This window comes from Triticum dicoccoides, chromosome 1A (genome assembly GCF_002162155.2).
Source record: "Triticum dicoccoides isolate Atlit2015 ecotype Zavitan chromosome 1A, WEW_v2.0, whole genome shotgun sequence".
NCBI classification, from domain to species: domain Eukaryota; kingdom Viridiplantae; phylum Streptophyta; class Magnoliopsida; order Poales; family Poaceae; genus Triticum; species Triticum dicoccoides.
Window position 1 is genome coordinate 432,489,647 of NC_041380.1, and position 14,713 is coordinate 432,504,359.

General features: G+C 43.2%; 1 protein-coding gene across 1 annotated transcript; it reads left to right on the forward strand.

The window, feature by feature from the left end:
• The first annotated feature begins 257 nt into the window (after positions 1-257).
• Positions 258-938, forward strand: LOC119298707. Its single transcript, XM_037576026.1, has one exon. It carries the CDS (start codon positions 388-390, stop codon positions 535-537), a length of 150 nt encoding a protein of 49 aa, XP_037431923.1. The 5' UTR covers positions 258-387; the 3' UTR covers positions 538-938.
• Positions 939-14,713: the final 13,775 nt, after the last annotated feature.

Here is a 14,713-nt window from a genome sequence, read left to right on the forward strand (position 1 = left end):
CAAGTGACAGCATCCGCAAGATCGCCAGCGAGAGAGCGCGACGGCGCAAAGTTGAACAGCTTTGGTTTGCCAGATATATATCTCAACATCTGGGGCAGTTGATCAGCCTAACAATGCCATCTATGACCGGCGTCAGTGGCCTGGGTGGGTGCGAGCATAGGCTGAGCTGTCTTCAGAGACGGAAGGGGAGCACAGGAGGGTGGCATCATTGAAGACCTGATAGTGACGCCCCAACAAACTGGCCACACCCACGGCGATCATGGCCGTGGTGGTATAAGAAAGAACGAAACGTACCACTGCTAGGAAGCGAGCCTCACTTCTTCGTCTGACCACCACTGACCTCCAGCGTAGGCAGCACCGGGAAGCAACCTCTCTGCTCAGGCTAGCATGGGGAAGGTGTGCTGCAGCAGCGAGTCGGAGGAGGAGGCGGGGTTCAGCTTCCTGGGGCTCCTCGTCGCGGCCGTCATCGCCCTGGTGTTCATGCTCCTCTGCACCCCGCCGAAGCGGCGCTCCGTCACCATCTACCCGTGCTGTTGAGGCTGAGGAGTCTCCAAGGATCTCTGGTTGCTGGGAGGAAGGTTATTCGGTTGTTCATGGGAGAGAGCAGGCCAGGCAATGGTCCCTGGTTTTCTTCGGTTCAGAAAATAATTTCTACTACTGAATTGTAGGGCTCGTCGAAACTGTAAGCCATGTTTTATCGGTATATTATTAGGCTGTCCATCTCCATCTGTAGCATGAACTGATACATCTGGGGAAAATAGATATCATCAGACTTGTTATGTTGTTTTCACTTGTCCTGTTCCCTTCCCTCTTTCTCTCCTCTGTTTATTTTTTGTTTTTCTTTCAGATTTTTGATATGATCGTAACAGAAAAGCATAGATGCTTGGTTATCTGTTAGCGCAGCCAGGATGCAATTAAATAACAGAAAAGTTCAGTGATATTTTTTTGGTGATCAAGTGGTTCTGTAATGACTCCAGGAGGGTGCACGTCTTAGTGCAAGTTCCAGTAGGAAAGCACTGATCAGAAACAGGGCTACAAAATAGTTCAATATTAGGCCAAAGATTCTACACTTCTTAGCTGATCTGAAAATTCTACTAGGCAGTCTGAAGAAGACCATCATTCAACTGTTTGATTTCCTATTTATCAGTTACTGTAGATAACTGTCAGTACATGTTAAGCCGCACCAGGAGCACCAGGCCGGTATTGCTTTGCGGTTCATGGTTATCTCTGTTTGCTTATCTAGGCTCTTTCCCCCGGAAGAATCTCAGACTCCAGTACACCTCTGTAAACTCCCCAGTCTCCAGAAGGGCCTCTACACCTGCAGAATGTCACCCCTTTTCTGAATTTTTCTCCTTTCACATAATTTTCCAGGAATGCCTGCACTCTCCAGATTCAGGAATCTTGCTTGCTAGTTTAGCAGGGATCCATGAAGATCTGCTCAGTCTTCAAGATCTCACTCGGTGCAACGATCTCTTCATGAACACCCATTTCACACTTCAGTTCTATCCTCCGAATTCCGGCACTGAAACTCCTTCCTGAAAATTATTCCTCTCAGATAGGCATGGCTTGACGTCACTTTCTACGGGAAGTGGGACGAAAGTGGACCCCAGGATTGTCATTTGCCAATGCCATGAGATAAACTTTTCGATAAAGGGTGGATTTTATTGCCTCAAAATGGAGCATCAAGAGAATACAACCACTCGCCCAGCCTCCAAGACTACTTGGGCAAGTCAAGTCGACCTAAGGCGGTTTAGCGATCCCAACCTCCTCCCGAGTCACCCCCGTGTGGCTGCCAGGAGGCTCCCAGATCCCGCCGCCCAGCCTCCCCTTCTACTCCTCCTCCCTCGCTGCCGCCCGAGGGCGCGGCAGGGCGAAGCCTTGCCGTCACCGCCGGCGGCAGGGACTCGGGGCCCTCCCGCTCGTGAGGGGCTGGCGCGGGTCGGCGCCCCCGGGCCGGAGCGTGGTGTGTGGCCGAGCGCCACGGCGGGGGGTGGCGGCGATCCAGCGATCCCATACCTCCACGGCAGGCGGCTTCAAGGTCTGGGGCGTCGCGGTCGTCAGGGATGGCGGCGGCGCGACCGGATCGGCGGCGGCACGGCCAGATCTGAGCCCAGGCATGGGCTTGGTCTCCGGGTCGCGGTCGGCACGATGGCGGGTGCGACACGTCGACAGCTGGGCGGATATGCGGATTCCATCCTTGTTTGGTCCTTGATAGCGCGGGCAACTGCGGGGGAACCCCTAGATCTCCTTGGGATCGAGTGATGGCAGTGCTTTTGCGTCGTAGTCCCTTCTCAGGGCATCGTTTTGGAGTTTGCTCCGGTTGAAGGGACCAGCGACGCCGACGGCGCACGCCCGATGGCACAAGTGCCGATGAAAATCACGTCAACTATGAACACGGCAGACGATGGCGACATCTTTGATGTCATTCCCTTGTCGAGGCATCGTCATTGCAGTTTGCATCATCAGGCTCGGGATGCTTCGAGGGAAACCCTAGATCTGGGTCTCCCGGATCGGATGATGATGGCGTTCTCTGTATTGCTTTCCCTCCTGGGGGCATCGTTTTGGAGCAAGTGATGCATGGCTGGAGGTGGCAAGAGGAGGAGCGGTGTTACATCTACCACAAGGCCGATGGCGGATCATGGCGGCTAGCGCTGCGAAGTTTCAGCGATGGGCGCGTGTGGATGGACATGCGCAGGATGGTGGCGTTATCTAACACCATGGTGGCATGGACGGCAGGCCTGGCAAGGTTGGTGCGTCAGGACCTGCTCTAGAGATGGATCAGTGGTTGGTGGTGGGGGCGGCCTCTGAGAGTGCGCCAGACCAGCGTGTGACCCAATCCCGACATTGTGGCTTGGTTGAGGCATCCGGCTTTAGATGTTAGGATTTGGTGCGATGTCTATTTGATATTAGGCTCGGACATTTGGCACCCCTTCATCAAGGGGATAGGAATAGCGACAGGTGTGTTGCTAAGATGGTGGCTTCAGGCATACTAATGTATTACTTTGTAAGGTCCTTGTGAATGATTAATAATATGACCGCATGCATCATCCAGATGCAGAGGCCGGGGATATATCCTCCTTTTCAAAAAAGAAGAGAGAATAATGTTAGACCTTTGAACCTGAGCATTGACAGTTGTGGATGACACTAGGAGAGTTGGGACAATTTTCGTTGGTTTATTTCTCACACAATGCCATGCCAACCTGAGGGGTTGGGGATACATACTTATAGACTGCTAGCCAGCCAAGCATATGCTGAGATGCTGCTAAGATGCCAGTCTAAGATGCTAGTCTAAGATGCCAGTCTAAGATGCTAGTCTAAGATGCTATCCTAACTGCCAATCCTTGATGGTCAGGAACTCTATCCTAACTGCCACAAGGACCATGTGCTGCAGCCCCACAACGACCCTAGTACACAGATTTATCCATCATTCTCCCCCTAAGTCTTGTACGTTGTATTATGGGAGAGTTGAATCATCCCGATCCTAGAGCAAAGCTCGAGGAACATGACCCTCCCAAGAGGCTTGGTGAGCAGGTCTGCGAGCTGGTCCGTGGTGTTGATGTAGCTCGCCTCGATGCTCCCTTCTTCCACACAGCTGCGGATGAAGTGATACCTCAGTTGGATGTGCTTGCTCCATTCGTGGAACACGGGGTTCTTTGCCAGGGCTAGGGCGGACTTGCTGTCCACCAGGAGCTGCACCGTTCTGGTGTCTTGAACGAGAAGATCACCAAGCAGTCGAGCGAGTCAGAGTGCCTGAGTGCAGGCGATGGCGGCCGCTATGTACTCAGCCTCATAGCTGGACAGGGCCACCACCTGCTGCTTGACTGATTGCCAGCTCACAAGACACTTACCAAGGAAGAAGAGGATCCCGCTTGTGCTCTTACTGGTGTCGATGTCACCGGCGTGGTCGCTGTCGCTGTACCCGACGAAGTGTGCCGCCCCGGACACCTAGGGTAGTGGAGGCCATGGTTGAGGGTCCCTGCTACGTAGCGGATGATCCTGTTCACTGCCTGCTGGTGTTCCAACGTTGGTCGCTCCATAAACCGACTGACATAGCCGACGGAGAATGCCAAGTCCGGCCGTTGATACGTCTCCAACGTATCTATAATTTTTGTTTGCTCCATGCTATATTATTTACTGTTTTGAATGTTTATGGGCTTTATTATACACTTTTATATCATTTTTGGGACTAACCTATTAACCCGGAGCCTAGTGTCAGTTTCTATTTTTTACCCTGTTTTAGGGTTTCGAAATAAAGGAAAATCAAACGGAGCCAAAAACCTAATTCCACCGCTGCAACTTTCTATATCCACGAGATCCCATCTTGGGGCCTGTTCCGGAGCTCCGCCGGAGGGGGCATCGATCATGGGGGGCTTGTACATCATCATCCAAGCCCCTCCGATGAAGTGTGAGTAGTTTACTTCAGACCTACGGGGCCATAGCTAGTAGCTAGATGGCTTCTTCTCTCTTTTTGGATCTCAATACAATGTTCTCCCCCTCTCTTGTGGAGATCTATTCGATGTAATCTTCTTTTTGCGGTGTGTTTGTTGAGACCGATGAATTGTGGGTTTATGATCCAGTCTATCTATGAATAATATTTGAATCTTCTCTGAATTCTTTTATGTATGATTGGTTATCTTTTCAAGTCTCGTCGAATTATCAGTTTGGTTTGGCCTACTAGATTGGTTGTTCTTGCCATGGGAGAAGTGCTTACCTTTGGGTTCAATCTTGTGGTGTCCTTTCCCAGTGACAGAAGGGGCAGCAAGGCACGTATTGTATTGTTGCCATCGAGGACAACAAGATGCGGTTTTTATCATATTGCATGAAATTATCCCTCTACAACATGTCATCTTGCTTAAGGCGTTACTCTGTTTTTAACTTAATACTCTAGATGCATGTTGGATAGCGGTCGATGAGTGGAGTAATAGTAGTAGATGCAGAATCGTTTCGGTCTACTTGTCTCAGACGTGATGCCTATATACATGATCATACCTAGATATTCTCATAACTATGCTCAATTTTGTCAATTGCTCAACAGTAATTTGTTCACCCACCGTAGAATACTTATGCTCTTGAGAGAAGCCACTAGTGAAACCTATGGCCCCCGGGTCTCTTTCTCATCGTATCAATCTCCATCTCTTTATTATTGCTTTGCTTTTACTTTATTTACTTTGCATCTTTATACTTACGCTATCAGATGGCCCCCGGTTCAATATTATTTATCATCTCTATCAGATCTCACTTTCGTAAGTGACCGTGAAGGGATTGACAACCCCTAAGCGCGTTGGTTGCGTTGAGCTATTGTTTTGTGTAGGAACGAGGGACTCGAGCATAGCCTCCTACTGTATTGATACCTTGGTTCTCAAAAACTGAGGGAAATACTTACGCTACTTTGCTGCATCATCCCTTCGTCTTCGGAGAAATCCAACGCAGTGCTCAAGAGGTAGCAAGAAGAATTTCTGGCGCTGTTGCCGAGGAGTCTGCGCAAAAGTCAACATACCAAGTACCCATCACAATCCCTATCTCCCGCATTACATTATTTGCCATTTGCCTCTCGTTTTCCTCTCCCCCCAATTCACCCTTGCCATTTTATTCGCCCTCTCTCTCTATCCTCCCTCTCTTTCTTCGTTTGCCTTTTTGTTTGCTCGTGTGTTAGTTTGTTTGCTTGTCGTTATGGCTATTCTCTTATCTTCACCATTAACCCCTGAGTCTGAAATCTTTCACTTTAAACAAAGGGAGGGAGAAAATCTAAAAGATGCTTGGTATAGAATTTGCAATGCTCAAAATAGATCTACCAGGAAGCAATCTACTTCAGTTCTTCTCCGCAATTTTTATGTAGGTGTTAATCCTTGGTATAGATATATCCTTGATACCATTACCGGAGGGAATTTCTTTGGTAGTCATACTTTTTATTCTTATAATGCTATGTTAGATTTATTTGGCTAACCACCTCTTTTGGTTAATGGAACTATGTTAACTTTGGAGCATGTTATGCAAAGACTTGAAATTATTGAAAATAAAGTTGCTACTATTGAATTAATTGAAAATCTAAATAAAAAGATCCATAATCAAATTACTCAATATGGATCTAAGGTAGGAATGACTTTGAAAATATTAAGGAAAAAGGAACCCATAGTTAATGAGAAGATAAACTTAGATTCTATTAGAATTGATAAACTTGAGGGTATCATTACAAACTTGGGAACCGCTTTTTCTTCCGTAAAGAATACTCCAAGTCCTCCTACTAAAATTTCCAAGCTTATGTATGTTCCTAAAAATAAGGGTGACTCATCTATTAAGGAAACTGCGGATCTTAAATCTATAAGTATTCATCCCAATCTCTTTGCTATCATTAAGGAACCACTTGCTACAAATGAATTTTTCGATCTTGTGCCTAAGAGTTTGATAATCACTAGAAAGAAAGAAATTCCTAAGGGAGATAGATGCCTCATCGAAGAATTGCCTACCAAAGATGGCAATACCTAGATCTATTCTTACTTGTTATGCCTAGCTAGGGGCGTTAAACGATAGCGCTTGTTGGCAGGCAACCCAATATTATTTTTATTCCTTGCTTTTTGATCCTGTTTAGTAATAAATAAATTATTTAGCCTCTGTTTTGGTTGTGTTTTTTGTGTTTAATTAGTGTTTGTGCCAAGTAGAACCGTTGGGAAGACTTGGGGAAAGTCTTGATTGAACTTGCTGTAAAAAACAGAAACTTTAGCGCTCACGAGAACTGCTGTCATTTTTATTTGGAAAGTGATATTTAGTTAATTCTTTTTGCAGATGATTAATAGATAAATTCCTCACGTCCAGAAAATTATTTTAGAATTTTTGGGGTTCAGATCTTTTGCTAGCTACAGATTACTACAGACTTTTCTGTTTCTGACAGATTCTGTTTTTCGTGTGTTGTTTGCTTATTTTGATGAGTCTATGACTAGTAAAATAGTTTATAATCCATAGAGAAGTTGGAATACAGTAGATATAACACCAATATAAATAAAGAATGAGTTCATTACAGTACCTTGAAGTGGTCTTTTGTTTTATTTCGCTAACAGAGCTCACGAGATTTTCTACTTTAAGTTTTGTGTTGTGAAGTTTTCAAGTTTTGGGTAAAGATTTGAAAGATTATGGAACAAGAAGTGGCAAGAACCCAAGCTTGGGGATGCCCATGGCACCCCCAAGATAATCTAAGGACACCTAAAAGCCAAAGCTTGGGGATACCCTGGAAGGCATCCCCTCTTTCGTCTACTTCTATCGGTAACTTTACTTGGAGCTATATTTTTATTCACCACATGATATGTGCTTTGCTTGGAGCGTCTTTTATGATTTGAGTATTTGCTTGTTAGTCTACCACAATCATCCTTGCTGTACACACCTTTTGAGAGAGCCATACATGATTTGGAATTTGATAGAGTACTCTATGTGCTTCACTTATATCTTTTGAGCTTTATAATTTTGCTCTAGTGCTTCACTTATATCTTTTAGAGCACGGTGGTGGATTTGTTTTATAGAAACTATTGATCTCTCATGCTTCGCTTAGATTATTTTGAGAGTCTTACTAGCATGGTAATTTGCTTAAAATCCTAATATGCTTGGTATGCAAGATTAATAATAAAACTTTCGTATGAGTGTGTTGAATACTAAGAAAAGTTTGATGCTTGATGATTGTTTCGAGATATGGAGGTAATAATATCAAAGTCATGCTAGTTGAGTAGTTGTGAAATTGAGAAATACTTGTGTTGAGGTTTGCAAGTCCCGTAGCATGCACGTATGGTAAACGTTATGCAACAATTTTGAAACATGAGGTGTTATTTGATTGTCTTCCTTATGAGTGGCGGTCGGGGACGAGCGATGGTCTTTTCCTACCAATCTATCCCCCTAGAAGCATGCGCGTAGTGCCGAGGTTTTTGATGACTTGTAGATTTTTGCAATAAGTATGTGAGTTCTTTATGACTAATGTTGAGTCCATGGATTATACGCACTCTCACCCTTCCATCCTTGCTAGCCTCTTCGGTACCGTGCATTGCCCTTTCTCACATTGAGAGTTGGCGCAAACTTCGCCGGTGCATCCAAACCCCGTGATATGATACGCTCTTTCACACATAAACCTCCTTATATCTTCCTCAAAACAGCCACCATACATACCTATTATGGCATTTCCATAGCCATTCCGAGATATATTGCCATGCAACTTTCCATCATTCCGTTCATCATGACACATTCATCATTGTCATATTGCCTAGCATGATCATGTAGTTGACATAGTATTTGTGGCAAAGCCACTGTTCATAATTCTTTCATACATGTCACTCTTGGTTCATTGCATATCCCGGTACACCGCCGGAGGCATTCACATAGAGTCATCTTTGTTCTAGTATCGAGTTGTAATCATTGAGTTGTAAATAAATAGAAGTGTGATGATCATCATTATTAGAGCATTGTCCCAAGTGAGGAAAAAAAATAGAAAGGCCATAAAAAAGAGAAGGCCCAAAAAAATGAGAGAAAAAAAGAGAAGGGACAATGTTACTATCCTTTTACCACACTTGTGCTTCAAAGTAGCACCATGATCTTCATAGTAGAGAGTCTCTCATGTTATCACTTTCATATACTAGTGGGAATATTTCATTATAGAACTTGGCTTGTATATTCCAACAATGGGCCTCCTCAAGTGCCCTAGGTCTTCGTGAGCAAGCAAGTTGGATGCACACCCACTAGTTTATTTTGTTGAGATTTCATACATTTATAGCTCTAGTGCATCCGTCGCATGGCAATCCCTACTCCTTGCATTAACATAAATCGGTGGGCATCTCCATAGCCCATTGATTAGCCTCGTTGATGTGAGACTTTCTCCTTTTTGTCTTCTCCACATAACCCCCCTCATTATATTCTATTCCACCCATAGTGCTATATCCATGGCTCGCGCTCATGTATTGCGTGAAAGTTTATAGGTTTGAGATTACTAAAGTATGAAACAATTGCTTGGCTTGTCATAGGGGTTGTGCATGATGAGAGCATTCTTGTGTGACGAAAATGAAACATGACTAAACTATATGATTTTGTAGGGATGAACTTTCTTTGGCCATGTTATTTTGAGAAGACATAATTGCTTAGTTAGTATGCTTGAAGTATTATCATTTTTATGTCCATATGAACTTTTGTCTTGAATCTTTCGGATTTGGATATTCATACCACAATTAAGAAGAATCACATTGAAATTATGCCACGTAGCACTCCGCATCAAAAATTCTTTTTTTATCATTTACCTACTCGAGGACGAGCAGGAATTAAGCTTGGGGATGCTGATACGTCTCCAACGTATATATAATTTTGTTTGCTGCATGCTATATTATTTACTGTTTTGAATGTTTATTGGCTTTATTATACACTTTTATATCATTTTTGGGACTAACCTATTAACCCAGAGCCCAGTGCCAGTTTCTGTTTTTTACCCTGTTTCAGGGTTTTGAAGTAAAGGAAAATCAAACGGAGCCAAAAACCTAATTCCACCGCCGCAACTTTCTGTATCCACAAGATCCCATCTTGGGGCCTGTTCCAGAGCTCCGCCGGAGGGGGCATCGATCACCAAGGGCTTCTACATCATCATCCAAGCCCCTCCGATGAAGTGTGGGTAGTTTACTTCAGACCTACGGGTCCATAGCTAGTAGCTAGATGGCTTCTTCTCTCTTTTTGGATTTCAATACAATGTTCTCCCCCTCTCTTGTGGAGATCTATTCGATGTAATCTTCTTTTTGCGGTGTGTTTGTTGAGACTGATGAATTGTGGGTTTATGATCCAGTCTATCTATGAATAATATTTGAATCTTCTCTGAATTATTTTATGTATGATTGGTTATCTTTGCAAGTCTCTTTGAATTATCAGTTTGGTTTGGCCTACTAGATTGGTTGTTCTTGCCATGGGAGAAGTGCTTAGCTTTGGGTTCAATCTTGCGGTGTCCTTTCCCAGTGACAGAAGGGGCAGCAAGGCATATATTGTATTGTTGCCATCGAGGATAACAAGATGGGGTTTTTATCATATTGCATGAAATTATCCCTCTACATCATGTCATCTTGCTTAAGGCGTTACTCTGTTTTTAACTTAATACTCTAGATGCATGCTGGATAGCGGTCGATGAGTGGAGTAATAGTAGTAGATGCAGAATCGTTTCGGTCTACTTGTCTCAGACGTGATGCCTATATACATGATCATACCTAGATATTCTCATAACTATGCTCAATTTTGTCAATTGCTCAACAGTAATTTGTTCACCCACCGTAGAATACTTATGCTCTTGAGAGAAGCCACTAGTGAAATGTATGGCCCCCGGGTCTCTTTCTCATCATATCAATCTCCATAACTTTATTATTGCTTTGCTTTTACTTTGCTTTTACTTTATTCACTTTGCATCTTTATACCAAAAATACCAAAAATATTATTTATCATCTCTATCTGATCTCACTTTCGTAAGTGGTCGTGAAGGGATTGACAACCCCTAAGCGCGTTGGTTGCATTGAGCTATTGTTTTTGTGTAGGAACGAGGGACTCGAGCGTAGCCTCCTACTGTATTGATACCTTAGTTCTCAAAAACTGAGGGAAATACTTACGCTACTTTGCTGCATCATCCCTTCCTCTTCGGGGAAATCCAACGCAGTGCTCAAGAGGTAGCAAGAAGAATTTCTGGCGCTGTTGCCGGGGAGTCTGCGCAAAAGTCAACATACCAAGTACCCATCACAATCCCTATCTCCCGCATTACATTATTTGCCATTTGCCTCTCGTTTTCCTCTCCCCCCAATTCACCCTTGCCGTTTTATTCGTCCTCTCTCTCTGTATCCTCCCTCTCTTTCTCCGTTTGCCTTTTTGTTTGCTCGTGTGTTAGTTTGTTTGCTTGTCGTTATGGCTAGTCTCTTATGTAGCAAAGTAGCGTAAGTATTTCCCTCAGTTTTTGAGAACCAAGGTATCAATACAGTAGGAGGCTACGCTCGAGTCCCTCGTTCCTTCACAAAAACAATAGCTCAACGCAACCAACGCGCTTAGGGGTTGTCAATCCCTTCACGGTCACTTACAAAAGTGAGATCTGATAGAGATGATAAATAATATTTTTGGTATTTTGGTATAAAGATGCAAAGTAAATAAACTAAAAGCAAAGTAAAAGCAAAGCAATAATAAAGTGATGGAGATTGATATGATGAGAAAGAGACCCGGGGGCCATAGGTTTCACTAGTGGCTTCTCTCAAGACCATAAGTATTCTATGGTGGGTGAACAAATTACTGTTGAGCAATTGATAGAATTGAGCATAGTTATGAGAATATCTAGGTATGATCATGTATATAGGCATCACGTCCGAGACAAGTAGACCGAAACGATTCTGCATCTACTACTATTACTCCACTCATCGACCGCTATCCAGCATGCATCTAGAGTATTAAGTTAAAAACGGAGTGACGCCTTAAGCAAGATGACATGATGTAGAGGGATAATTTCATGCAATATGATAAAAAAACCATCTTCTTATCCTCGATGGAAACAATACAATACGTGCCTTGCTGCCCCTTCTGTCACTGGGAAAGGACACCACAAGATTGAACCCAAAGCTAAACACTTCTCCCATGGAAAGAACAACCAATCTAGTAGGCCAAACCAAACTGATAATTCGAAGAGACTTGCAAAGATAACCAATCATACATAAAAGAATTCAGAGAAGATTCAAATATTATTCATAGATAGACTTGATCATAAACCCACAATTCATTGGTCTCAACAAACACACCGCAAAAAGAAGATTACATCGAATAGATCTCCACAAGAGAGGGGGAGAACATTGTATTGAGATCCAAAAGGAGAGAAGAAGTCATCTAGCTACTAGCTATGGACCCGTAGGTCTAAAGTAAACTACTCACACTTCATCGGATGGGCTTGGATGATGATGTAGAAGCCCTCCGTGATCGATGCCCCCTCCGACGGAGCTCCGGAACAGGCCCCAAGATGGGATATCGTGGATACAGAAAGTTGCGGCGGTGGAATTAGGTTTTAGGCTCCGTCGCCGATCGTTTGGGGGTACGTGGATATATATAGGAGGAAGAAGTACGTCGGTGGAGCTTCGAGGGGCCCACGAGGCAGGGGGCGCACCCTAGGGGGGCGTGCCCCTACCCTCGTGACCACCTCATGGCTTTCTTGACGGAGGGTCCAAGTCTCCTGGATCTTATCTGATGAGAAAATGACGTTTCTGAAGGTTTCATTCCGTTTGGACTCCGTTTGATATTCCTTTTCTTCGAAACCCTAAAACAGGCAAAAAACTGCAATTCTGGGCCGGGCCTCCGGTTAATAGGTTAGTCCCATAAATAATATAAAAGTGAAAAATAAAGCCCAATAATGTCTAAAACAGTAGATAATATAGCATGGAGCAATCAAAAATTATAGGTACGTTGGAGACGTATCAAGCATCCCAAGCTTAATTCCTGCTCGTCCTCAAGTAGGTAAATGATAAAAACAGAATTTTTGATGCGGAGCGCTACTTGGCATAATTTCAATGTAATTCTTCTTAATTGTGGTATGAATATTCAGATCCGGAAGATTCGAGACAAAAGTTCATATTGACATAAAAATGATAATACTTCAAGCACTAACTAAGCAATTATGTCTTCTCAAAATAACGTGGCCAAAGAAAGTTCATCCCTACAAAATCATATAGTTTAGTCATGTTTTATTTTCGTCACACAAGAATGCTATCATCATGCACAACCCCGGTGACAAGCCAAGCAATTGTTCCATACTTTAGTAATCTCAAACCTATAAACTTTCGCGCAATATATGAGCGCGAGCCAAGGACATAGCACTATGGGTGGAATAAAATATAATGAGGGGGGTTATGTGGAGAAGACAAAAAAGGAGAAAGTATCACATCAACGAGGCTAATCAATGGGCTATGGAGATGCCCACCGATTGATGTTAATGCAAGGAGTAGGGATTGCCATGCAACGGATGCACTAGAGCTATAAATGTATGAAAGCTCAACAAAAGAAACTAGTGGGTGTGCATCCAACTTGCTTGCTCACGAAGACCTAGGGCACTTGAGGAGGCCCATTGTTGGAATATACAAGCCAAGTTCTATAATGAAAAATTCCCACTAGTATATGAAAGTGATAACATGATAGACTCTCTACCATGAAGATCATGGTGCTACTTTGAAGCACAAGTGTGGTAAAAGGATAGTAACATTGTCCCTTCTCTCTTTGTGTCTCTTTTTTTTGGGCCTTCTCTTTTTTTATGGCCTTTCTCTTTTTTTGGGCCTTCTCTTTTTTATGGCCTTTCTCTTTTTTTTCCTCACTTGGGACAATGCTCTAATAATGATGATCATCACACTTCTATTTATTTACAACTCAATGATTACAACTCGATACTAGAACAAAGATGACTCTATGTGAATGCCTCCGGCGGTGTACCGGGATATGCAATGAACCAAGAGTGACATGTATGAAAGAATTATGAACAGTGGCTTTGCCACAAATACTATGTCAACTACATGATCATGCTAGGCAATATGACAATGATGAATGTGTCATGATGAACGGAATGATGGAAAGTTGCATGGCAATATATCTCGGAATGGCTATGGAAATGCCATAATAGGTATGTATGGTGGATGTTTTGAGGAAGATATAAGGAGGTTTATGTGTGAAAGAGCGTATCATATCACGGGGTTTGGATGCACCGTCGAAGTTTGCGCCAACTCTCAATGTGAGAAAGGGCAATGCACGGTACCGAAGAGGCTAGCAAGGATGGAAGGGTGAGAGTGCGTATAATCCATGGACTCAACATTAGTCATAAAGAACTCACATACTTATTGCAAAAATCTACAAGTCATCAAAAACCTCGGCACTACGCGCATGCTTCTAGGGGGATAGATTGGTAGGAAAAGACCATCGCTCGTCCCCGACCGCCACTCATAAGGAAGACAATCAAATAACACCTCATGTTCCAAATTTGTTGCATAACGTTTACCATACGTGCATGCTACGGGACTTGCAAACCTCAACACAAGTATTTCTCAATTTCACAACTACTCAACTAGCATGACTTTGATATTATTACCTCCATATCTCGAAACAATCATCAAGCATCAAACTTTTCTTAGTATTCAACACACTCATACGAAAGTTTTATTATTAATCTTGCATACCAAGCATATTAGGATTTTAACAAAATTACCATGCTAATAAGACTCTCAAAATAATCTAAGTGAAGCATGAGAGACCAATAGTTTCTATAAAACAAATCCACCACCGTGCTCTAAAATATATAAGTGAAGCACTAGAGCAAAATTATAAAGCTCAAAAGATATAAGTGAAGCACATAGAGTACTCTATCAAATTCCAAATCATGTATGGCTCTCTCAAAAGGTGTGTACAGAAAGGATGATTATGGTAGACTAATAAGCAAAGACTCAAATCATAAAAGACGCTCCAAGCAAAACACATGTCATGTGGTGAATAAAAATATAGCTCCAAGTAAAGTTATCGATAGAAGTAGATAAAAGAGGGGATGCCTTCCATGGCATCCCCAAGCTTTGGCTTTTAGGTATCCTTAGATTATCTTGCGGGTGCCATGGGCATACCCAAGCTTAGGTTCCTGCCACTTCTTGTTCCATAATCCATCAAATCTTTACCCAAAACGTGAAAACTTCACAACACAAAACTTAAAGTAGAAAATCTCGTGAGCTCC

Coding starts and splice junctions, on each gene's coding strand:
- LOC119298707 (XM_037576026.1), top strand. CDS start 388: ATGGGGAAGGTGTGCTGCAGCAGCGAGTCGGAGGAGGAGGCGGGGTTC.